The 27,351-nt window shown below is 38.7% G+C and overlaps 1 protein-coding gene and 1 long non-coding RNA gene across 4 annotated transcripts in view; one reads left to right on the top strand and one right to left on the bottom strand.

The window, feature by feature from the left end:
* Positions 1-1,757: 1,757 nt before the first annotated feature.
* Positions 1,758-19,688, top strand: LOC119500641. Its single transcript, XR_005209650.1, has 4 exons — positions 1,758-1,768; positions 7,170-7,180; positions 8,397-8,398; positions 19,267-19,688. It is a non-coding gene; the product is annotated as an uncharacterized LOC119500641 (long non-coding RNA).
* galnt13 (UDP-N-acetyl-alpha-D-galactosamine:polypeptide N-acetylgalactosaminyltransferase 13) overlaps positions 10,541-27,351 on the bottom strand; it is a 48,192-nt gene continuing 31,381 nt past the window's right edge. Inside the window, exons 10-13 of one of the 3 annotated variants that reach the window (XM_037790476.1) lie at positions 25,093-25,191; positions 24,231-24,365; positions 19,710-19,910; positions 13,808-13,941 (exon numbers count right to left, since the gene is read on the bottom strand). In XM_037790476.1, coding sequence (XP_037646404.1) covers positions 19,725-19,910; positions 24,231-24,365; positions 25,093-25,191 — 420 coding nt within the window. In that variant the 3' untranslated portion in view covers positions 13,808-13,941; positions 19,710-19,724. Of the gene's footprint in view, positions 13,942-19,701; positions 19,911-24,230; positions 24,366-25,092; positions 25,192-27,351 lie in introns of all 3 variants that reach the window. The other 2 variants (XM_037790475.1, XM_037790477.1) reach the window with 2 other exon arrangements.

Here is a 27,351-nt window from a genome sequence, read left to right as displayed (position 1 = left end):
ATGTTCTGGCGATATTAATCGAGAAGTCTCTGAAGACTGCAGCTGCGAAATTCACATATTAATTTTTTTGGCAGTCCCTTAAGAAAATGTCACATGTGAAAATCACTATTTCACATGTGATTGGCAGTTTTCAGATGTGAACTCAAATTTTAACATGTGAAAATAAAATAATTAGGGCTGTCGATCGATTAAAATATTTAATCGCAATTAATTGCATGTTTGTTCACAGTTAATCTTGATTAATTGCACATTTTTTATCCATCTATATGTTCAAAATGTACCTTAAAGGGAGATTTGACAATTATTTAATACTCTTATCAACATGGGAGTGGGCAAATATGCTCGCTTTATGAAAATGTATGTTGGAAATCAATTAACAACACAAAACCATGACAAATATTGTCCAGAAACCTCAGAGGTACTGCATTTAGCATAACAAATATGCTCAAATCATAACATGGTAAACTGAAGCCCAACAGGCAACAACAGCTGTCAGTGTGTCAGTGTGCTGACTGGACTATGACTTGCCCAAAACTGCATGTGATTATCATAAAGTGGGCATGTCTGTAAAGGGGAGACTCGTGGGTACCCATAGAACCCATTTTCATTCACATATCTTGAGGTCAGAGGTCAAGGGGCCCCTTTGAAAATGGCCATGACAGTTTTTCCTCGCCAAAATCTAGCGGAAGTTTGGAGCGTTATTTAGCCTCCTTTCCATGGTTGTTACCAATGGATTCTTTAGGTTTTCTAGTTTCATATAATACCAGTATCTTCACTCTAGCTTTAAAACTGAGCCCGCTGAACTAATTTGCATTAACGTGTTATAATAGAAAAATAATGTTACATGTGAACTGGACATTTTCACAAGTGATTGGCTTTTTTCACATATGAATGAAAATGTCCAAATGTGAAATTGACATTTTCACAAGGAGAATTACTTACATTCATATGTGATCAGCTCTTTTTTCACATGTTGATTAGAAGTTCCACATGTGAAAAAAGAACATGGCACATGAAATCACGAAAATCATGAAATCAAAATTGCTTCTTCACATGTGAATTACACATTTTGTGAACTAAGGTTTTAACATGTGAAAATAAAATAATGTCATATGTGGTTTTCACATGACATCACATGTGTATCACAGGTTTTCACTTTGACATTTACATAAGGGGTTTTAGCTGGAGACAAGGTGTATCAGCAACAAACCAGTTTGGGAATCAATACTGATTTTCACCCCAGAAAGAGTGAATACAGTATCAGTGAATACGCCTTCCAATGCTTCTAAATCAAGCTTCTAAATCATCCACTGTGGTTGCTTGCACCACACACAATGGTGTGTGAATATGAAACATAGATCTTTTTTTACACTCTGCTGTCATGTCTTGCAGCATCTGTTTATATCTTTTATACGCCAAAATAAACTGCAGCAGCTTGCTGATTTTATTTTTTAACCATTTTGGGATCTATTGTCTGAGCTCACAGGGATCAATATGCTGTCTGGTTCCAGGCGAAATCTACCTCTCCTATTATCCTGCAGCTCCCTGCGGTTTACCGCATGATATTCCGCGTCCAGTCTGAGCCCAGCGTGCCCTACTGTACAAATGGTAGCTTCTAAAAACAGCACTAAAGGCCTGACATAACCGTTTCCAAATGACCGACTGCGTGGCAGCGCGGTGCAACGTTGATGTGCCTCCAAGTGTTGTCTGGGAGGCTCTGTGGTCCAGTCCTCTTGAGGGGGACAGACAGGAAAAGATTTCCCCATCAGTCACAAGGCCGTCATAATTGCCAGGTGAACATTAGCTACAGCTTCTGCAGGAGGACTCTGTGCTTTTATAATGAGTGCAGGGGGACACAGGTCATCCACCATGCTTTCTGCCCCTCATTAGGAAGAAAAGGCTAGTCACATATTTGCAGAGCAAAAATAAGGCTATTAGTTTGGACTGGCCTACAGCCAGCCAGTACCAGCTAGAAATTTTAATTGCTGTATTTCACAGATATACTCATTGAAACAAAAGTTTTTTTCCACACGCCTTGTCAAAGTGTCTGTCCTGCATATGCATTTAGAAAAAAGCAATTAGCTACAGGATACAGTGTCTGCATTACTGTCTAGTGTTCTTGAGTTTTAAAGCCCCTGAAAACTTCACATCAAAGTATTTCTCTATAAATATTCATGACTGAATTTGCAACAATCAAAATTTTAAAACAAACATCTTTAGGTATTATTTGTTAAGAGTTTAACAGTCAAAGCTAATTCCCTTCATCAAGTCTGTGTGGATGTGATTACATTTGATTGACAGTGACCAAAACAATCCACCAATTCAGATTTAAATGCTGCTAAATCCTGATTTCTGAACGGTAAATATGTGACGTCACCTTTTCCTAACGTCAAACCAGTGAGGAGAGCGCAGAGGAAAAAAAAGAAAAACAGAAATCTCTCATGTGAAATAACCCAAAACTGTTCTATATTTGTTGGAAAATTGCGTGAGCATGTTTTCAGAGCCTTTAAGTGATACAACGGTAAAAGGTATGTACCAGACACTGGGGCCAGTTGCATAAACTTAGTTTAAAACTAGTTAGTCACCTCTCCCCCTTCAACTGTTTATCCATTACTTTTAGCTACTAACTTTTAGCTAACTATTTCAACTGTATATCCATAACTTTTGGGAATTTTTGTACCATATTCTTGAATTGTTTATGAACATCTTTAATGGTTACAATGGCGTTGGATTTAAGCTGTTATCTTTTTTGTTACTTAGCTATTTTCATGTGTTTCAAAATGATAAGATCCCATTTCCATGTGGATTCATTTCAGAATCAGTGAGACCATTACATGATATAGCATGTCTCTGGAATGATCAGCCACAAGGGAGTCTTTGAAGCATGATTCAAACACTCCCAACTACACAAAAACACTTTTCTAATTCTGCTCAACACACAGTCGTTGTCACTGACAGCTAAATACAAGAAAGAGGTTAAGATCCGGGCTTGTTCTCGTCACACACCAGGAGGCAGCTGATGTGTAACACTGTGCACCAAATTGGAATATATGCAGATTAGTTCTTATCTAGTAGTGGCTGGGTTTGGGGGAGCTGCACATTTTGCTTCTACAAATCATCATCCTCCAAAAAAGACTGCTTTTACTACAACGAAGCACCATCTTCCATCACCGCCACTGACCAGTGTGCTGTGTGGGGTTGGCACTTCTTACACCAGCGCAGTCAATGATCAGAAATACTTTGATGATCTTCTGTAACCCATTTCACAAAAATAGCCCGGGCAAAACCTGATGGGCGGGTGAGGATGGGATTGATCTATTAATCTAATCAGACCAATGTAGGACACGACATGCATTTGTCCTCCTCTCCGAATCAGTTCGGATAGCACTTGAGGTCATCCACTGAGAAGATCAGCCAATCACTTCAGACAATCTTCTGTAATTTTCCATCTTCCTTTATAATCTCTACAATCAGAGGCAGAGCAGGGAAAACCGCCTCAGCTTTGATGTTGGCTCTGATGGATTTGTCCTTCTATTTCCCCCCCTCCGCACAAATTTACGACTTCCTCCCTAAAATAATCTTATTTCGCCGCTACAATATTGATTCTTGAATTTTAAACAAACAATCTTCTTCTCAATAAAGGCATGCACTATGATTTACTCCCCGCAAAGATTAGGTTTTAACATGATGCTCGCTGGATGCTGGAGCACTAACAGGCTGTCCTCCATGCTCGGCATGTAACGTGAAGCCATGTGGTGGATGAGCAGAGCGGCATCTCTAAACCACTGATTCCATGGGGTACAGCAATTGGGTCAAAATATGGAGCCTCCAAGGGACACATGAGATTGTCAGCATCTTGTGGTAATCAAAGGACATTACAGCTGCTCATGAGTGACTGTGAAAGAAAGCAGCAGCATTTAACCACAAACTGAACCCTCGCTGGAGGCAAAATAGCATCTGATAATGACGATAACACAGCCACTCATAGTCACAAGATGAGGGATTATTATAGACACAATAGGTGCACTTAATAAAAAGCAAATGGAAGTATTGTTCTGTTTTTTCTTTCCTCAGCTGAAGCGAAGACCTTATTAGTTGTCGCTGTGGTCAAAAATAGCATCCGAACAGGAGTGTTTTGTGGAAGAGCTCCTGGAGATTGATGATTGATTACTACACAATTACTGCTGAAAGCAGCAGGGCCCCTCCTCCTAATCACTGCTTTCGTCGCTAAAAGGAGATTATCACATGGGAGAAGCTTGTTAGAGGCACTTCCTCCCTGCGAATCAATAAAAATTACTCAAGAGATTGCAAGCATACATCAGAAATTTCTCAGTTGAATCCCTAGGCTGCCTCTGCACATTTAAAAACAGGTACATTATTCTGTGTGTGTGTGTGTGTGTGTGTGTGTGTGTATGTGTGTGTGTGTGTGTGTTTGTGTGTGGGTGTGTGTATGCCTCCTGTGGCAGCAGATCTGACCCCCACTGAGATACTGGCCTCAAACCATGTCTAATTAAAGCTGCTTTTCAATGCAGGCGCTCTGGAACTTCAGGTCCCCTCAACAATTAAGTGCAGGATTTCTCCTCTGGTCTCCAGCGAGAAGAAAAGGCACATCCAGAGGGTTGATTATCCCCCTCTTCCTCCCCTTCCTCCCCCCAGTCTGCCTCTGCCTATTATTGGATTTACTAAGTTGATGAAACCCCATACGTTGAGCAGGGGGAGACAGGCGGACCGGAGACACTTGGAAAAATAGGACAGAAAATGTATAGCGTCGTATCTGAAGTCGAGGCACGAAAGTGTTGAGAGCTTCTTGTCATGATGGTCTAATGGAAAAAGGTTAGAGAGACAATCGTCCTTGAGAGTTGCCCTGGATAAGAGCATCAGCGAAATAGGTAAAAGTGTGAGCTTTTATTAACAACAGCAGGTTGTTCTCATGTTGACTAGATTTAGCCTTAAATGCATGCATGTTTTCCCAAAAATTCCAGCAACCCTTAAATATACTTATAGATGAAAAAAAAAACTATTTATGTCTTTCAACGTAGCCTATTATATTTTATGTACATTTATACTGTTACCCATAGGCTGCTGTTACAACTAAATGACTGCCACTTACCAAACCCAAATTAGTCAGCACAAATCACAGTCATTGTCTGGTGGTCATTACAACATGGCAGCATGCCTGCAGTGCTCCTCTTTGCCAATGCATACTCATACCCCAATTATGCTTTTAAATGATCATCTGACTGATCATTTGGCACGGAAAATATTATTCACATTATCAGCTACTTTCAGATTATTTTCATTTCTGTCCAATATCAAGTAAGAACATTTTCTTAAGTACTGTAATTCAGTGCAATATTGAGGTTCTTATACATTACTTGAGTATTTCCATTTTATGCTACTTCATACTTATATAACAATTGTACTTTTTACCCCACTACATTTATCTGATAGCTGTAGTAACTAGTTACATTTCACTATACATTAAAAACACATGATAAGCGTATAAAATACAGTACAAAACAAAACCCCTTACAAAAAAGCAGCATGTACTTGGAGCCCCTTGTCACAGGTTACAGAGGTATATGAGTTGTTACTGTAGCAGTTCCACCAAAAGGACGATTTCCTCTCTAAACTTATATTTTTCAATTTCTTTACTTAAGTTAGGATTTGAGTACTTCCATCATAGGTTGCTGTGACATAAAGCAGCATAAAGAAACGTCTACGGTCTTTCTTATGCATTGATTTATAGTATCAGCGACACAGCATGAGGCCAAATAGGACAATAACGTTACTTGTAATTGCAAAACTTGCATAAGGTGAAAAGAAACTCTCTTATGTACCTCTGGTTTCTACAAAAAAGAAACTGCAAAAAAAATACTACAAAATTGTAAAAACAAATGAGGAATAACTTAAGTACTAATAACTTACTGAATAAAATTAGGGAATTATACAGCATGCAATATTATATTTCTTAGTCTCTGAAGACCTGAGGTATTTGCTCAAAGGTTTAAGCCATAGAGCCCATGCTTTATATAGTCCTGTAGCCTCCATGGTGAGAAGAGCCACAGATACCCACAGATACGGCCTCCATTAGGGCTGTTATTTTAAAGCATCTCACCCCTTAATGGACTCCCCTGGCCCAGCCACAGACCCACTATCTTATCCTCACAGGCCCAGTTAACCAGCCTGGGTTTGGCTTCCTACAGGTGTGAGACTGTCTGAAACCACAGTCGGTCCTCCTCACAGAGCCCCTGCTGAGAGTGTGTTCAGGCTCCCACAACAACTATTAACAAGCTAACTACGGTATTTTTCAGCCTGGACACTGTTTTCCCATGTTTATATGTCTAAGTGACTGATTGAGCAGCATCAAAGCAACGTTACGTCCACTAAAAGAGCTTGTTTTTGCCACTGACAATATTATAAGTAAGTAAGTAAAGCTTTATTTATATAGCACCTTTTGATACACATCGTTACAATGGATAAAAGGCCGAGATTAGAGGATCCAAGTGTTCGACAGGTCGAATATGGAACTAGGAGATCAGCAATGTAACTGGGGGCGAGGTCATGCAGTGCCTTATATTTAATTAGCAAGATCTTAAAGTTGATTCTGAATTTTACAAGGAGCCAATGGAGGGATGCCAGAACAGGGGTGATGTGAGACTGACGGCTAGTTCTGGTTAATAGCTTGGCCGCTGCATTTTGAACCACCTGTAGGCGATTTAAAGCAGATTGACTGAGGCAGGGTTAGAGGGAATTACAGTAGTCTAAATGGGAGAATATGAAAGTTGGAATTAATAGCTCAAGATCCCTGGAGGACAGGATGCATCTGATTTTTGCAATGTTTCTTAACTGGAGAAAGCAGGTCTGGACAAGTTTAGTGACATGATGGTCAAATTCATATTCCGGTCAAAGATGACACCAAGATTCTTAGCTGTAGGACTGATATTGGATTGAAGTGGGCAATTAAACTGATGAACTGCTGTAACAAAATTGTCTGGTCCTATTAAAAGAATGTCTGTTTTATCAGGGTTTAAGTGGAGAAGGTTGAGAGACATCCAGTCTTTGGTTGCTGCTAAGCAGTCATGGAGGGAGGACAGTTGATTGAGGTTATTGGCTTTGGCTGAAAAAAAAAAAGTGTCTGACAACATTATGGAAAGGACCCTACAGAGAAATAAAATGTGTTTCTTACCTCAAGCTTGATTTGGTCTGTTAGTTAATGTGTCCAAGTCCCGCTTAAGGAGAAGTCTCATTGTGAAAGCTGAATATCCTACTAACTAACTGACTAACCAATTAATGAACTAACTAACTAACTAACTAACTAATTAACTAACTAACCAATTAACTAACTAAGTATCCAACTAACTAACTAACTAGCTATCCAACTAACTAACTAACTAACTAACCAACCAATTAACTAACTAACTAACCAATTAACTAACTAACCAATTAACTAACCAATCAATTAACTAACTAACTAACCAATTAACTAACTAACTAACTAACTAACTAACTAACTAACCAATTAACTAACTAACTAACTAACTAACTAACTAACCAATTAACTAACTAACCAATTAACTAACTAACTAACTAACTAACCAACCAATTAACTAACTAACTAACCAATTAACTAACTAACTAACTAACTAACTAATTAACTAACTAACCAATTAACTAACTAACTAACTAACTAACTAACTAACCAATTAACTAACTAACTAACTAACTAACTAACTAACTAACTAACCAATTAACTAACTAACTAACTAACTAACTAACTAACTAACCAATTAACTAACTAACCAATTAACTAACTAACTAACTAACTAACCAACCAATTAACTAACTAACTAACCAATTAACTAACTAACTAACTAACTAACTAATTAACTAACTAACCAATTAACTAACTAACTAACTAACTAACTAACTAACCAATTAACTAACTAACTAACTAACTAACTAACTAACTAACTAACCAATTAACTAACTAACTAACTAACCAACCAATTAACTAACTAACTAACCAATTAACTAACTAACTAACTAACTAACTAATTAACTAACTAACCAAATAACTAACTAACTAACTAACTAACTAACTAACTAACCAATTAACAAACTAACCAAGTAACTAACTAACTAACTAACTAACTAACTAACTAACTAACTAACTAACCAATTAACTAACTAACTAACTAAGTATCCAACTAACTAACTAACTATCCAACTAACTAACTAACTAACCAATTAACTGACTAACTATCTAACTAACTGACCGGCTGGCACTCCCGTTTCCACCGTGAATTTACCGTTAATTCCACTATTCAACCGTTGTCTTCTAGGCAGAACGTCACCTTGCGAGATTTCACGTCAGGTAGTAAGTCTCGCGATAGTTGTGCAGTTTGTGGGTTACCTTCTAGACACGACCCTCTTTCCATAATCTCAGATCAGGGGGCTCTAAGCAACCTGCAGCTCTTTAGCTCCTCTCCAGTGGCTCCCTGTGGATTTATAAACATGGAAATGAATAACTGTTTTTTGTTTACATTTTCATTTGTATTTATCATTGTTGTAGGTCTATGGTACAACGGTACGACGGAGTATGAGGGCCACATTGAGGAAAAATAAATAAATCTGAGATTTCGAGAATAAAGTCGTAATATTTCAAGAATAAAGTCATAATATTATAAAGTAGTCATTTTACGTGTTATTTTCTTTTTTTCTCGTAAAGTTATGACTTTATTCTCGTAATATTACAACTTTTTTTCTCATTAAGTTATGACTATATTCATGTAATATTACGAAATTTTTCTGGAAATCTCAGATTTTTTTCCCTCAATGTGGCCCTTATACTCTGTCGTACATTTGCTCTTTGGCCCTCACTGCATTAGACTTATATACTATATACTTACACTATAAACTGTGTTACCTTCATCACAATGTTCAAATGTTTTGCAGCTCCAGACAGATTTTCTTTTTTTTAGTAAAGGTTGCTGACCCCTGTCTCAGATAAATAACAATCAAAGCATGTCATTGCAAAAACAAGCCCCTTTAGTGGACATCAGCGCTCCCACTCAATACTTGATCATTTTCAAAATGTGTTGTCCCTATTAGTCAGTTAGACACAAAAACATAGACAAACACGGTCCAGGTTGGAAAAATAGGCCTACGAAAGTTACCCTTTTTAATACCTCTGCCTCTAGGTTTACAAGTATATATATATATATTTTAAAGCCTAAGTGAGGGAAATGAAAAGAAACAATAGCCTAAATAAAAGTTATTATTAAAAAAGGAATACTTTTCTCTGTGTCCTGTAGAATGCAAACTGCTTTTATGATTTATTTATATCAACCATGAACCAAATAAAATTATATAATAAGAAGAAAAAAAATAAGAACAAGAATAAGAAAAAGAAGAAGAAGAAGAAGAAGAAGAATATAGTGTTAAAATAATAAGTTGATTAATTGTCATAGTTTGACATTTTAAGAAATTATTAAATATAGTATATCATTAATCGTGTTCGAAGCTACAAGAAGCAGCTGGTTAGCTTATCTTAATGAGTTTAAGGTTATGGTTACAAACAAGAGAAAACATGTTAATTTGTTTATTATTATTATTATTATTATTGCCAATTTGTTATACCTTTCAACAGAGGCTAGCTGTTAACCCTTATTTCCAGTCTTCATGCTAAACTAACCAGTTGTGGCTTATAGCTTCACATTTATAATCTTTTCATCTAACTCTTGGCAAGAAAGTGTTTTTCCCCCAAATGTCAAACTGTTCCTTTAATCAATCAGACAATAGAGAGGAATTCATCTAATAAATTAATTAAAATGCCAAACATTTGCTGGTTACATCTTCTCAAAGGTGTGTCTTTTATCACTGTAAACTGGTTGTCTATTGATCAAAAGGTTGGCGGTTCGATCCCCACCTCCTCCTGTCCACATGGCGAAGTGTCCTTGGGCAAGACACACAAAACCTTGTAAAGCGCTTTGGATAAAAGCACTCTATGAATGTAGCCATTTACAAAACAACCCAAATTGAAGATGTCACCTTAAGCTCTGGGAATATATCGAACATTTTAATAGAATAAATCATGAATCAATTGATCAAAATAGTGTGAAACTACTCTTGAAAAGTCAACTTTAGTTTCAGCTCTATGTGTCAGTTGGATATTCCCTGTTCTCTCTCTCTATTGATCTTCCAGCTCTCCTTTTTTTGTGTCCCATTCAGGGAGAAAAATCTTCCCTCTCAGATCTTAACAAAGCCAGATTCACCTGGAAGGTCAAGCCTTCCTCGCTTAAATGTACAGAATAATGTGCCGTGTCAGAACTACCTCCATCAGCTGACAATGGCGGGTGCCTTTACGGATACTGGACAAAAGATGAAGGTAGCATCCATTACAGCGTATAGTTCTTCTCACATCCTGCTGTACGTGTTTCGTCCTCTAACGGTCACCATGGAAGAAGAGAGGCTGCAATTTACCACTTTTAAAAGCCCACACACTGAAGCCTGGTAATGAGATGTACGGGGGTCTTAAAAGCTTCCAGAACAAGGTTTATTAAACAACTGATGGATTGGTGTGATATGCTTGCTTGACACTGAAATTAATGCTATGTTCAGTCGAAGTTGGTTTGTTTTTTTTCTACAAAAAAAAGGCAAAATGTACAAACAGGTAACATCACTTTGCAACCAGTACATTGAAACATTACATTCCTATTTTAACACCATGCACTTTAAGATAATGAAAAACAATAAATGTGTGTGCGTAATACGAAAGAGGTGATTGAATTTTAGTCTGAATGCCAAGCAGGCACTTGGCAAGGATTCGGTATTCAAGCAGCATTGATAGTATTCCCCCATTAGTCGCTCCCTCATGTACGCCCGCCTGAGGTCCTTTAGGTGGTCTGAGAATTGGTTTCGTGGGGCCGATGATGATATCCAAAACACACCGCAATTTCAAAATCCAAGGTAAGCACTGGTTTTTATTACCACGATTCCAAATAATAACACTGCAATACCTCGTGATCTGTTTACCATTCAATGTCTTTTTCCTCAGAGGAGTGTTCAAGTTTTACAGCATCTTAGAAAAATAATTGGTTCTGTATGTACAACAACAACAATGGTGATAGAAACATGTTACAGCATTATGTACAATAACATTTGTTGCCTGATCCTCATCAACAATGTAGTGAGAGGTCACATTTGTATGGGTGAGTGTTGATATACTGACTTTACTGTAACTAAATGTTTGATCCAAGCATTAATATGACATATTCATGAGATATGACAATTCTTTAATATCAATATGCAGTTGTTTTCTTTACTGGAAATGAAAAAAAGATTTAACATTCCTCTTTTTCAACACCAAAATAAATCAAACATTTTCTAAAAAACCAATGAACCAACTTTCTAAAGGCACACGTAACTATCCGGCTCCAAGACCTTGTGATTTCTCAACATGTTGGTAGCTGGAATCTGAAATATTGATAACACAGTGCAGTTAAAGTATTTCAGAACACAGTCGATGTCATTTCGTGACTCTTTACATTCATTCAAAATCAATTACCTCTACTTAAAGCAGAGTCTTGATTACCTGCTGCTTCCTTTCCGGCAGCCACTTCTTTCATTTCTTCTTCTGTTATAAATAAACCTCCGTACAGATCCAAAGAGCTGCCTCACATTTCCATACTGTAAGTCCTGTTTCACTAATATGGAACATTATGTGATTAATCCAGGAGGATGTCATAGCTGCACTCTATTCATTGCACTCACTGATGGTTTGAAATCTTCAGGTTAATTTTTTTTCCCCCAACAGTTCAAGAAATCCACCTTAACAACTAGAGCCCGACCAATAAATCAGCCGATATTAGCTTATCACAGATATATTATTATCTGCATGAAACTGTGGTACAGAACAGGTACCTGAAACCCCACCCCCGCTGCGGCACAGAGCGCTAATGCTTCAAAATCTATTAATATTTAAAGTGTCGTGTGTCGAAATTGCACCAACTTCGACACTGCACGTCCTTGGGTCCCCAGCAATACACCCGCCAAGTGTGAAGTAGATCGGATGGACGGTTTTCGAGATATGCGAAGGACACACATACATACAGACAACAGTTCCTTGCTTTATAGTCAGTGTGTACATTACATATTTTGTCCTAACCTGACCCTGTCAGAAAGTTTGTTTCACAGAACCATCTGAGAAGCCGTCATTGGAAACTGTCTGGAAAAGGGCAGGCACTTTCAAAAATTACTTAGCAGGTGATTGGTTGAACCATCTCTCAATCAAACTAACGAAAGCGAAACATCGCCTTCTTTCGATGAATAAATACTCTCCAGTTCTGATATAACTGATGCTATTGCAGCATCTTTAGGAGCTGTCATTGTTGTTTAGAACTAACAGTCGCATCTCCGCGTTGTCTCACACACACATAAACCACGCCCGTAGCTGCAGTATCTCCTCACAGGACGCCGATTGGTCCGTTGTCTGGAGAGCCGGACACAAACACATTACTTGACGCCTGACAAGATGGATTTTCGTGTGACATTAGATCCCGTGTTTTTCTCGCGTGAGCTCATGACATCGCGAGAATGCGGTGCAAGGTTAAGTTTGTCCACCAGAGAGCACTGATAAGTAAACTTTAGTATATGTTCTTTAATAACCAAGTTTAAGGAATCCTGATAAAGCATGCTTCAAGTCAAACTGAAATAATTCAGTTTTTAAATATATCCTTTGTATTTGTTTTGACTTGTGTACTTATTTTGTCTCTAACTACAAAAAACTGGATCCTACAGACGTCTTAAATCAGGTTGATAGCCAACATTATGTGGGCTTGTTAAAAAGAGAGAAAATGATTATGACGTTCCTCAATCAGCAGCGCACCACGGACATTGACGACGTGTATGTCAGTCACCAGCTGGCGTGGGAAACGCCCACCCAGAGGCGCCAAGCTTAGACAACGTTTCTACAACTATGTCTGCAAAGTGTTTAACCCTTTTTTTTAAAAATGAAAAATATACACAATAGTTGAAATATCATTATAGTTTACATTTCCTTGCACCAAAATTGATGAGAATTCAAAATTAGACATTAAAACCAAATATCAGTGCACATACAGTTATCAGATGTTTTAACCCTCAAATATCAACATCGGCTTCACAAATCCAGTATTGGTCGGGCTCTATTAACGACATCACTTCCTGTTGTTTGAATGTAACTCAGACACTGATATGGAGAGAGGATGAGCAGCAGTCATGACAACACCTGTCTTGTTTTTAGATTGCACCTACAGTGGACACCAGTGCGTGTACACAGCAAAAGGAAGGTCAATTACAGTGCGGACCATCGCAGAGACGTGCCTTGCAACATTCTTGTTATAGATGCTCTTCTGTTTAATAGTTTGACAAGCAGCTAAGCGGCAGTCTGAGCAGCGCAGTGGATGCACGGCTAGCAGCTGGCTGACACAGTGTGAGTGCTTTGATTTCAATGTTGTCCATGCACAGACCTCACACATCGTTCTCCCTGCTCGGACACGACGAGGTCCCCAAAGCCACGACGGCTCGTCGTGTCGCCTCAGCGGCAGGTGCAGCTTCTCTCAGACCTGCTGTAAAAGGAGACGCCTCCATAATGGAAGATAAGCCGCTGCTGCCTGGATCTCTGTATTCCAGGCTGTCACAGGAAGAGGCGTATGGTGTGCTGTGGTAAGAGCCACCTGGCGAGGGCGTGGAGAGCCAGGACCGGTTAGTATGAGGACAGAGCGGTGGGGTGGGGGGAGAGAGAGGTGAGGCGAGGGATCAGACGCTCAGGGTCATGTTACGGAGCAGCCACTGCTGAGCGCGGCTGCCGTTGCAGTCTCTCAGGGTGGGGACCATCTTGTCCTCCTCAGACGGCATGTCCAAACACTGGTTGCTGTTCACGTGCAGCAGGGTGAGTCGCTGGAGAGAGGAGGACGAAGGTGCAGGCGATTAGATGTAAACACAAACACGCAGAAATACTTTATAATGTATTGTCTGTTTTGAGTTAGTGGATGTTGAAGTTTTTCAGTTATGATTTCCCTCAACCTGCCTCGTTGACTGTACTTCTGGAGAATCCACCTGGATGACTAAGATTAACCTTTACAGACATACTTCAAATATTGATTTCCCACGTTTCACAAAAATACCTTTCCACCCAAGCAAGCGGCCTGAGATTGTTAACTGTAGCTGGAGCAAGAAAAAACAATAGGCACATCAAGAGAGCAGGATGTTCTAGTGGAGAAAAAGTGAGAGTCGTGCCCCTTATACAACACAACGTGCACGGAGGCTGCTCAGAGAATAAGAGGCTCCTGTCGGGGGGGGGAGACTGTTGTCATGGCCACTTTACAGGAAGGATTTCTCTGTGAAGGACTGTTGAGCATCAGAAGCACCAAAATGTATAAAAAGAGACTAGAAAGAAACAAGCTGCATTAAGTAATATTTTAGACATTGTGGATACATCAAATGAGTAACGTACAATGGTTGCTAACTTGCTAGTGGCGCCAATACCACTGATAGTCAACACTGCAGTCTGCAGCTCACAGCAGTTTTCTGTTGGCAGGCTAAACGGGGGATAAAATGCCCAAACATAAAATGTAGGCGGATTTTGTGGAGCCACAGAATGATTGTTTTCTTGTTTTATAGCCAAATGAGCTTTATCAAATTGTAGTTTTCTCAGTTGTGAAACAGAAAATGTTCCCATATACTCAGAACTATACATTGTCTATGAAGAAGTTCTACACTTTACAGTTTGAGTTTTAGCACTCTAGTTTTTGGATTTGGGAGAGAGTTGTTCATGTGTACTAATATTTTGGACTGTCTTAGACTATATAATAGGAAAAAATGTTTGAATTTTGAAAATGGGCGTAGTTTCCCTTTAAGTCGATATGGAGAATGTGTTAGCAAAGAGTTGCCTATTTCCACATCCAGCAGGCATGGAGCTGATGAAAAGTAAGTCCAATATTCACTCTCCTTTTAACTCCGTTTTTGGTCTCCACCAACTCCTGAGGAAAATATCTGGCTCTTCAGCTGATAAATGTATTTATATGTGCACCAGCTAGTCACTAAATGTATTACAGGACAGAAAACCAAAACAATGAGCTGAAAGACACAATAAATCTCCATAGAGCTGGAAGGAACTGCAGCGTCGGGAGCTTTTATGCATTCTGAATATGAATAATTTTCCGCAAAAACTTTGTTTCTCCTGCAGTTTGTTAAAATGACATTTTGATCCATGTACATGTAATGATTCTGTGTGAAACCTAAAAGCGAATGAAAGTGACACAATTAGCACCATCCCAGTGCTAATTGCTAACTGACACCTCCCAGTGGCCTTTAGTCGGCCTGTGTAGAGTTGTGAATTGACACCTAAATGCTAATATTGGTAATTATTAGCAAAACTGAAATTATGGGTAATCGCTGCTTCTTGCTTTAGAAGTGATACAATGCTCATTTTACCAAAATAAAAGGTTAAAAGAAGATAACAATTAGGCAAACGGGCTCACCGTAACATATATCATGTCTTAGTGGGACACTTCAATAGAACGCAGACATTATTTATGTTATTAGTAATACCTTCAGCTGATTGACACATCAATTCATCCTCTACTGTTTCAGTGATATCATTGATGGCTAATAATGTAAATATGGGCTTAACTGTCTCAGATCTTGGGAGTAATTCTTAAGGATCTCAGACAGTCCTGTTATTTTTCGAGTTAACTCTGCAGTATATCACGTCCTCCCAAATGTACCTCCTGCTCCACTCCACACATTGTCCCCTCTCGGTTTACTCTTCTATCACATAAACCAGAAAAGCCAGAAGACAGAACAAGTGCTTTTAAAATGTCCAGACTGGAAGAATACACCTGTTGTGATGAACTTAACTCGAGCACCACATGAGCAAGTCGCACAAAAATCTGTGGCTATCTGCCACAGAGGCTCCAGAGATAACACCCCCCACTAACAACTGGAAGAGAGCTCTCAATGGCCTTGATTAACCATTTATGCTCATTCCCTCAGAAGTAACACGCTTCCGCAATTTCGCTCCTCACTTGAGTTGCTTTTCTCGTCCTAATGATCACATGCAGAGAAGTAGAAGATAAGTAGAGAAGCTGAAGTTGGTTTGTGAGGAGAAGACTCTGCTGAGGAGAACAATGGCATGAGAGAAACTGGGAGAATTATGTTGAAAATAAAATGTTAGGTGCTACTAAGATGAATGTCTTTTTTTTTTTTTTTTTTACATTTAAAGCTTCTATTGAGGTTTTCGAATTAAGCTTTGAATGTCTGTCGTCATATTTTATGACTTCATCACCACCCTAAAACATTTTTTTAAATCCTCGACAAAAATCCTCAATTGGAATAAAGTGAATCATCATATTCTAGATAGTCTTTTTTATTAAATCAACTTTCTTTAATGAATATAACTTGTCAGTTTTCTTTTGATTGCTGCTAGACCGCCCCGTTGCGCGTCCCTTTTGAAAATATTGTTTATGAAAGGCTAAACGCCAACGAATATGGATGGCAGCAGAATATTTGATTAGATAAAAACATGTTGTGAATTTTGGAAATGATTACATCTATCTTTTTTTTAATAAATTTTGACTTTTGGACTTTACAACGGTCTTGAGTTATTGGAAATGTTTGGATCACATGAGTTGGAAACAATCTAATTCTAAAATTGGTATAATGCTAATAATATTAGTGTAGCCTAATCTTTATCTGCAACTGCGCAGAAATACCGGGTTTAAACACAATGAATAGGCATAGGCAAATAAAATAAAAAAAAGCTGCGCAGCATTCGAATACTGATTTAGGATTTGAATCCTAATGTTATGAATGAAGCTTTGAACTATTCAGTACAGCCCTAACTGGTGGTGCCTTCAAATGGGGTCGTTTTTACCGTGTTTACGAGAAGAGTCCATATGAACGCCCCTCTCTTGTCGTATTCACGACCTCATAAGTGGAAAGTTTCTAAAAGCTCTGAGTTTACGAGTTGTGACGTGTTTGTTGACATTGGCAGAAATGGCAGAAGCCATGGAAGCTAATTTTTCGGTACATAATAAGTTATTGTAATTTTAGTCGTATATGTTTTTTCTTCGTAAATTATATAATATGTCTGAGGGAAAAATTAATATATCATCTCTTTCCTCTGTCATTATGCCTTTGCATTTCCTGCATCATGTTACCCACTTGCTAGCTTGCTAAATTGTTATCATCTGTGTCTTCTAGACACCAACAGTAACGTTAATATTGCCGTTGTTTAGCAGCTGTGTTCTCACGACTTGACCACTTGAACATAGCATAACATGTACACGACCTCCCATGTTGTAAACACAAGCTCACAAGCTTCATTTGAAGGCACCCTAAGACACCATTAAGCACTGTAATGTAATTGTAAATGGAGGAATTTAAAAGAAAACTTGCAACATGTATGATCACAAAACAAGAGATAACCTCAGTTTCAGCAGTCTGCACCCTGTTACCTTTGGAGTCATTTTCAAACTAAACAACACACATGAAAGAAAACACATGTGAACATGTATGAACACAGTCTGCATGCAACATTAAAACGTGAGCATTGGTATGATTCATCTTGCGGTCGAGGCATAATTCTTCATTAAAACGAGATTGTGCTTCGACTGTTGACAGAGGATATTCAGACTAATGAGCACACAGAGACGCTCGGGCCATGTTTGATCTCAAGCTATAAAACACAAGGGCCTGACATCCTCTGCCTGGATACAAAGAAGTGCACACACACATGCGCGCACACATACATCTTTCCTGAAGTACACGTTGCAGACCGCCCTACAGGGCACATTTGTTCAAACAGAACAAGAACAAAGAGAGCAGGTGGCGTTCGACCTTACACACCTGTCAAAAAAACTAAAGAAAAGAACAATAAGGTAGCTCTACAGTACAGACATTTTACTTTTCTTGCTTTGTTAAATAAAAAAATATGTAATAACAGCAGCTAGTTTTAAGGATAGGTAAAGAAAATCAGAAATGTTCACTCGCAATTGACGAGCAGTATAATCAACAAGTACTGTACTTCTCTTTAAAGGCGTACATGGAGCTTCTATAAATCTATAAATCATAAGAACCTGGCTTAGGAAATAATGAGAATAGTATTTTTTCTTTTCATTCAAAGATCGAAACCTACTCTAGTGGCAGAGATGACAGAACACAGTGTATAACGGTGCAGGGTAGAAAAAACGTTTCACATTTAATGAAAATACTAGAAATGTGGAGGTCTTGTCTTTTGCTCATAATTATTTCATGCCTCCTTCGGGGGAAAAGAAAACTCCCATCTCAGCCTCCCAGCTAACCAGCCAGCGTCTCCGGAGAAAGTCGCTGAGTGTGTGCACAGCTGAGACCGGCTAATTAAATGAGGACGGTTTCTAACCGGGAGCCCCGGTTGAGGAACATTATCCTCTTTGTCACCAAGCAGCACAGTGGACTTCCTGTTTGACGTGATCTTGTGCTGACTCTGGTGATCTGCAGTAGAGGGGCTGCTTTTTGTGGGAAATACAAAAAAAAAAATGATTCCTTTAGTCTCATAGCAGAGTCAGGCAACAGTCTCATTCGCTCTAATGATGCCCTGCTCTTGTGTACGTGCTCTCCTCTGGTGCTGGCTGTACCGCGAGGACCTCTGAGTGTGAACAGCAAATCAGGCCATCTAACAGCGGGTCACTTTACTGCCGCAACTCTGACACACACCAGCAGCCCTGGGAGCTCCTTACCCAATTTACCCTGCTTGCACACAAAAACTGTGGCATGCTACAGTGAAATTGCTCTTTAGCTTTTTGAGAGACACAACAGTACAGGACTCTGAGGTGCGAACACCATATAACTCAGCAGAACAGAATAGGCTACAGAGAAAATGACAGACTGGAAAAAGCAGGAAAATAACGAGCCCGAAACCAAAAAAACATTCCTTACAAAAAGTATGTAAATAAGCTGCAGGCCGAGCGGCGGAAAGCACTGGTAATTGGGATTCATTGGATTTACAATATGTACATGGCACACAGTGCACACAGCTGCTTCGGGCCAATAGGAGAGAGGCCTGAGAGGCCAGGGCCATGAAAGGCAGGTTCACAATGAAGGATCACTTCAAAAGAACTTGTAAACAATGGGAAGCCCATTTCAATTAGCCCCGCACATAGATAATCAGCTAAAAATAAACACGTCCTCCTCCGTCTCGGGCATCATTCACCAGACGTCGGTAATCCAGGGCACAGCCGGTAGATGTTGGAAAATAAATGTCAAATGAGATCTAATTTAGCATGAAGACTGGCTAAAGGTCTTGCAGATAGCGTCTTATACACAGAACCATCCTGATGGGACATCTGTCATTGCTTGATGTGCCTCTGCCCCTGTCTTCATACTGTACCCCCTGAAAGGTCACCGGTAAAAGCTACTTAATGCTTCCTAAAACAATTTGCATGCACATTCGGACTAATACCTGAAAGATCAACATCATAACAACAACAACAAGCTCTGCATTCATCTGCCCTCACTGACAAAAACAAGAAAATAAGAAACCCTCTAAAAACAGAGACAACAATCAGCTTCAAAGGTGCCGGAACAGGTCAAACTAATCTACTTCTAACAACGCTAATGACAAACTACATCACTACGGAGCAGCTACCACCTTCTACTCTCAGCCTAATTTGTACTAACCTGCTCACCTGAGGCCCTACAGCTTAGAGAAAATAATCGGTGGGACTGAAGTAAAGGCGTCTAGCGACTTCCAGGCGAGTGTAGTTGCGGAGGTTCCAGGTCTGTACGGGACTGTTGTTACAGTACTCCACTGTGGGGCCGTAGGTGCCGTCCTCCAGACGGCTGATGGTCAGACATGATTGGGTGATGATGTGGAGGAAGGTGTGCTTCTGCAGCGAGGACAGATGGTAGTAGAGGTAAGTCTGAGAGTCATCACTTATTGTTAAATTAATCCATCTGTTCTTCACAGACAACTTTTCTAGTTTAATAAGAGCTGATTTTTGTTCAATGACAGGTAATTAAAATAGAAAAGGTGTGTTGTTTATTGAAGGTGTTCAAAACCTGGACTTAAAGGTTTATTATGCAAGAATTAACTAAAAAGCAATGTATAGACTGATACAAAAAGAATCCCTCTCGATCATAACTTATGCTCCACTAAAAGTGTGTGGCGGTGTCTGTTTCTGCAGAGACCCTGCAGCCCTCTGCCTGTATTTTCTCTTTTCTTCTTATTTTGCTTTACTCGGGATGCTTCTGGGCATCTGCAAACAGCCTTTGGGCCCCATCTGGGAGTGTAACCCCCAGACAATAACAGCACGCAGGGTGTTCAGCCAGTTCAGGTGGTCAAATGCCGCCGATTTGTCACGCCGCTCGGCTTCTTCAAGGAAAAAATCTGAAAATTACGTTTTACTTCTCAGATTTGCTGCTTTGTTCTCACTAATGCCGCTCTCTCTCTTCAGTCACTTTATAGCTCACTCGACCACCGCTGTTCTCTCTCTTAGCTCGTTGAGCCGAGGAGGAGGGGCCAACTTTGAATGCTGTGTGTTTACAAACAGCAACCGACAACAGTTGCCTATTATACCTTTAATTCCTGCACACTGTCATTTTATTTGAGACATAATGTTTTGATTATGGACCTGCGTCAGGCATTAGATTCCCAGTATGAAACAAACTATCTTTAAACTGAAGCCACAGGATGTAACAATTAATCAAAACAGGGAAGCAAATATAGACTTTCAGACATTATCGTCCCCAGGGGGAAATTCATCTCTACAGCGCTGCACACGTAAGACAGTAATACACACAACAGAACAACAACTTCACAGACATCAGTACACACTGAGCCAAATTTCACCTGAGACAATTACCACATCAGTAATTGATAAAAACATCCTCAAAATAAGGCAATGTATTTCAAAACATGTACAATACAGATTGGAAAATATATAAATATATTTTGCATATACTAGAAAAGATTAGAGGGGGAATGCATAGCACTTTTTTTTATCATTGGTTAGTTGTTATAGTTTGATCTGCCTCCTTTACCCCCTTTTGATATCACCCATTTCATCTTTTGTAGAATAAAAATTATTTATTTTTGTATTGTACAGATTTTAATTTGTATTGTTTGTCTCATTTTAAGCATGTTTTTATCAATGATTGATGTGGTAATTGAGGTAAAAATTTGGCTCAGATAGTTTGATATTTAATTCCCCTTTTTGATTGGTTGATACAAACTGTGGCTCTATGTAGAGCTGCAATGATTAATCGATCAGCTGTCAACTATTTAATTAATCAACAACTATTTTGATAATCAATTTATCAGTTTGAGTGATTTTTTAAGAAAAGAAAAAAAGTAAAAATTCTCTGATTCCAGCTTCATAAAAATTTATATTTTCTGTTATTTTTTACTCCTCTATGACAGTAAACTGAATTTATTTGAGATGTGGACAAAATAAGACATTTGAGGACGTCATCTTGGTCTGTGGGAAACACTGATCGACTTTTTTCACCCTCTTGTGACATTTTAAAGACCAAAAAACAAATCGATTAATCAAGAAAATTAATCGACAATGAAAATAATCGTTAGTTGCAGCGCTAGCTTAATGCCGCAGATATTAGAGTTATTGTGATTATTACGAGTTTCCAACTTAACATTCATGTCAACTGCCAATTTATAATTACTGTGAAAAATCTGAAATCTCCGATATATCCAACTCGGCACTTACGAATATGGAAGTGCCTAAAAATAAAACAAATATGTACGCCTCACACAGCGTCCAAAGACCATCGTTCAACATAATTAAACCCAAATTTATTTGATATAGTCGTATATTGTCAATGCACAGAACATTAACATGTTAATCTTTCCCACCTCTACAATCCATCCCATATGACGTGAAGACGATGTTAGTATAAAGTTGTTGTTCGATACTGTGAATTTGATGCCTGCCGAAGGTCCATGATGAAAACGTTATGTCTGTAATAAACTCAGTGCTGACAGTGTGCAGGAATTCAATCTTTTTTTCATGTGATTGCGTTTTTCCTAATTAGATAGCACTGAAGAAAAGTCTTAAATGTTGGCAGCTGACCTATCTTTGTGCCTGAGACAACCTGACAGCTCTCATTTGGAAAATTACAGTAATGAAACTATTAGTCTCTGCTACACTAACGCAAAACCTCACATGTATACCAGAGTAAAAAGCAGAGCTGGATAAAAACAGCAGATTTTCCCATTTAAACTTAAACTCTCTCTGTGTGTGAGTAAGATCAGGGGAATCATTTTAATTGCCTCAATGTATATAACAGGTATACTGGATATTTATGTGATTGTTGGATGAAGCAGAGTGAACACATGATTATGTTTGCAAAGCATGGGAAACAGAGAAGGAAGGATGTCTGTCACAGTTGTGAATGAATACAGCAGGAATATGGAAGAGTCAGGTATTCCTGTGAAAGTGAAGCTGATGAGCAGATGAAATGTTAATGGTACTGTAGTCACCCAGGAGTCGGTCCCTGTCCATCACACTTGGGCTTAAAATAACCTCGGCCACTGACAGCGGTGAAACCCCACTGCTGTTTACAACAGAGACCAGTCCTCTCCGTTTATGAATTATTCAATTTTTCTTCCATATTAAGAAAGCACCCAGAGAAAAAAGTGTAATGAAAGGATTTCTCCGAGGGTTTGTTCAGTGCTTGATGGAAAGGCCTCCAGGCTTCCTCACCTTGTCATATCTACATGTCAGTGATAGGACGTCTCAATCACTGATAGATAACACCGCAGTCTATTCTAACCGTCTCCCGGTGGTTTAAAAGAAAATGCATAAATTGTTAATATAAAAGATGCTTTTTGTGTTGTATAATCCATAATGTACTTTGAGTTCTGAGTCAACAGGGCTCGAGGAGAATATTTTCGTTCTCCCGTGAGATTCAAAATGTCTCTCTGTTTTCCATTTACGAGCCGGCAACATCTGTTTCTGTCTTTGATTGAATATTGAAGTTACAGCTTGCATAACCAGGGATATTAAGTCAAATGAACCCATGGAGTTTTTTTGGGGTTTGTCATTCATCTAATCTTTGTTTTCATTTTGGTGACACTGTGAATAAACTGCGACTCACTTACACATTTATAATGTTGCTTAAATACAATACAGGCCATGAGGTCTGTATGTATCACACAACATAAGAATGCATTAGGATTAGGTTTGTTTTTCAAACTGGCAGGTGTTTCTATAATTTTGTCCATCACATTTATTTCGATTAGGGTAGATTAAATAGCAGAAATACCTCTACTGTAGGTATAACACTATACAGTTCAACAGCAACACAAACTGCATCCTCCAGAATGATCATACAGTTGAATCAACACCTCTAAAGGTAATCATAAATCATAAGGCCCCCTTGCATAAATAAAGGACAAATAAATAAGAACAAATATTGTGCGAGTCTGTTCTTTCTTATGTGATAATTCCTGTATGTCTTAAAAACAGGCTCCATTTTTCACCTCTCTACATGATATCGAGCTAGACAGCTTTTTCAAGTCACTCGTGAAGATATTTACGATTATCCCGATAAAGGAAATTCACCACGAACAACTTATTTTGAAGGTTTTCTTATCACGATTCCAATAAAATTCTATATCATCCCATCCCTAACTGTTGTATCAGACAGCATCCGTTTTAGATACATGTACTGTGGTGGATTTGCTTTGCTGAATTTTGTGTGATGAGTAAATAAATAGTATTAAATTTAAAGAATACATTAGGATCAAAATCCATTTTAAAGATTCAACTTCACTCCTCTGCCAAAAAATGATAAATCATCTACTCTAATAACCACTGACACAGAGTTATGGGATAAATCACTACACTGGAACCACAGGACTCAAACTACGGGACAATATTCAGATGACTTGAACAGCTTACCTCAAAATCATATTCCCACTTGCCAACATACTAAGTGAAAGGAGAGAACAAGAGAGGAGAGACACAGCTGCTGCTGGGCTGCTAAAGAACTGACATACATCACCATCTGGTGGCAGGAAACGGGTACTCTGTTTCCCACTTTGCACTAAACCCAAATCCTCTCCAATGTCACAGGCAAACACAATCAATCAGCATTTCATCAAAGCCATTTTTCCAAACATCAGGAAGCAGAGAACAGCCGCCTGGTTATGGATTACTTGGCTGCTACGGGAGGAATATGAATCCTACCTCAGCATCGTACTCGAACATCTGATTGCCCTTCATGTGGTGACACTTGAGCATGACGACGGGTCCGTTGAGGCGGGAGACGTCCAGACAGAGGTCGTCCGTCCTAATTTCTTTATCCGCCGTGTAAGAGAACACCTGGAACAGCAGATGTCTCTCTCAGAAGATGAAGCATCAACATCATGTATACAATCATTGTGCCTTTGATGAGAGGATGTGTGAACGATTTGCACACATTTATTCGAGATTTCATTTTGATTTACAGTCTTTTTGTTAGTTTTTGTGGTGCCAAACACAATTTGGATTACGTACTGTACAAAATGAGTACAGTTTTAGTGCTCCATGTTTTTCTGTTACTTCAGGGTTACATTCTGTCTCATGTAGTGCAGCTACACACGATATCCCATAACGAGAGTTGCAAGGACAGAGGGGACAATGATTAGACCAAAGTACAATCAAATTCTTGGCACAAACCATCCTAAAAAGCAAAATAGTTCACAATGACCCACGGCACAGAGCCAAATCAACAAAGGACTTTAGAAACGAGGAAGAAAAACTTGGCAAAAACCCCAACTTAAATTGTATTGAAAATCTGTGGATTGACTTAAAAGTTGGCAATTCACACACACTTTGCGCCCAACCTGATTGATCTCAAGCTTTCGAGCAGAGCTCGAATCCCAGAGCTCATGTATCAGGATAAAGAAGTATCAAAGGCTCAGCTTGTTCGGTGTTAATCTAGAAGAGATTTATTCCACTTACAACATTTAAAAATACTTCTAAAAGCGTGTTTTAGTGTTCGTAGGAAATTGGGTGTGGACTACAAACAATAAGTATTCGATTTAAGTGTTTGTACTTTTCCCCTCACCTGGTTTCCACCCATGCCGTGACAGTTGAAGAAGCCAACTTTCTCGTTCTCCTTTCTTCCCATGTTGTCCACACACTGGTTGGTCTCAACATTTCTGATCTACAGGCAGGAGATTAGAAAAAATGAAATCAAAGAATTAGAAGTCACTTTAACTCTAATTTGAAATTAACTTTCTGTCTCTAGACAGAAACTTTCTGTCTTTAGGCTAATTTCATACTTATTAGCAACTTAACCAAACAGAAGCCAGTCACGTCCTGCTCAATATTTCTCATTAAAAATTAATCATCTCTTCTGCGCCCCTTTTATTCTGTTAGTGTTCATGAATGTCTTCTTCTTTACTGCTACTGTTTCAGTTTCAGTATCCTGCGATCTCCTAATGTTACACTATGATTTATGATTAGATATGATTTTCTGATTCCAGCTTTTCTTTGTCATATATGATAGTAAACGAGATACCTTTGGGGTTTCGATAGTTTGTCGGTTAAAACAAGAAATTATACTATACTATAATAAATAACTGATCTCACAGCCTCAGTGTTGTGGAACATTTCTTCACACAAAATTTAAGTGGCAGAAACAAAACTAGTGTTGGGATGCACTGTTTCAACTTTTTCAGCCCAGATACCGATACCTGGGCTTTGGGTATCGGCCGATACCGAGTACCGATCTGATACCAGTGTTTAATTAATGAGCTGTATGCCTCACTGTGTGGAAGTGACTGGGATCATTCTGTGTAAGAAAACAACAGGCTTGATTTAAACATTGCTTTCCTCAATTTGTAAAACAAAATATAACAAATAAATACATGGATATAAATGTATTGAATTATTTATTGGTGCATCCCTGGTTTAGTGACTAATGATCATTTCCAAACAGCGATCATGAAAAATGCATGTTTATCACCATGTTTTTCTGCCAGAGTCCTGTGTCTGATTCCATAAGATCTAAGCTAAAATCTTTAGAGCTGCAGTGATTAGTTAAATAAACGAATCAACACAATGTTAATCAGAAACTATTTTGTTAAGAGAATCATTTTAGTCATCTTATAAGCAAAAATGCCAAACGTTTACTGATTCCAGTTTCTTAAATGTGAGGATTTTCTTTGTCATATACAGTATTATTCTCTGGGTTTCGGACTGCTGGTCTGACAAATAAGACATTTGAAGATGCCTCCTTGGGCTGTGGGATATTATAGCAGGCATTTTCACTATTTTTTTTTTTACATTTTATAGAACAAATTACTAACCAACAAAATAATTGACAGCAGAGCTGCAACGATTAATGGATTAGTTGTCAAATATTAAATTAATCGCAAACTATTTTGATACATTTCACTGAATTGGTTTGAGTATTTTTTTAAGAAAGAAAGTCAACATTCTCTTCTCTTCTGGTTTCTTTACTCCTCTACGACAGTAAACTGAATATCTTTTAATTGTGGACTAAACAAGACATTTGAAGACGTTATCTTGGGCTTTGAGAAACTCTTATCAACCTTTTTCACAATTTTCTGACATTTTATAGACCATAAAAAAACTAATCAATTAATCGAGAAAATGATCAACGGATTAATCAACAATGAAAATAATCATTAGTTGAAGCCATAGAAATCCTCCATATAACAGATATTAGGTCATCACGTTATATTAATCCAAATTCTACTCCCTATCTTCACTTTTAAAGCTGAGATGGATCTAAGTGATCTGACTGAGTAACAGCTGCTATCAGTGACTTTACAGTCAACTCAGCTCTGTTAATGAACTCATACATTCACAGAGCTAAAGCTGAGCGGGATCTATATGTTGCCTAAGCGACTTATTATGCCTATCATGCAGGAACAGAACGGCGTTCATAATTAAGTGATATAAAACCTAATGGTTCCAGCTGTTAAAGAAGGGCTGACTGTGTGTTATGGAGGATGAGAGGTCTGGTTTAGAGGAAGATGGGAGCGGAGGTGCTGCAGTGGCTAAAGAGAGAGAGAGAGAATCAGCTGGTACTGCAGTATAGCAGAGCAGCAGAGATGAAAAAAAAAAAAATCCTCTCATCCTCAGCTGTATGAATGTTGGAGGATTACAAGCTCATTTCACCACGAGTTCTTCAGCTGACATTACTTCTAAATGGCTCCCGTCTATCGTACAGACAGCATGTCAGCGCTGACTTTACCCCATGCTGTCGACATGGAGCCACAGGCATCAAGAAGCAAATTCAGGTCACTTAAAAAACTTTTCTGTGTGAGGGGGAACTAACTAATAAAAGGAGCTA

The sequence above is a fragment of the Sebastes umbrosus genome, chromosome 13 (genome assembly GCF_015220745.1).
Source record: "Sebastes umbrosus isolate fSebUmb1 chromosome 13, fSebUmb1.pri, whole genome shotgun sequence".
Classification (NCBI taxonomy): Eukaryota; Metazoa; Chordata; class Actinopteri; order Perciformes; family Sebastidae; genus Sebastes; species Sebastes umbrosus.
This window is presented reverse-complemented; position numbering and strand designations above follow the sequence as displayed.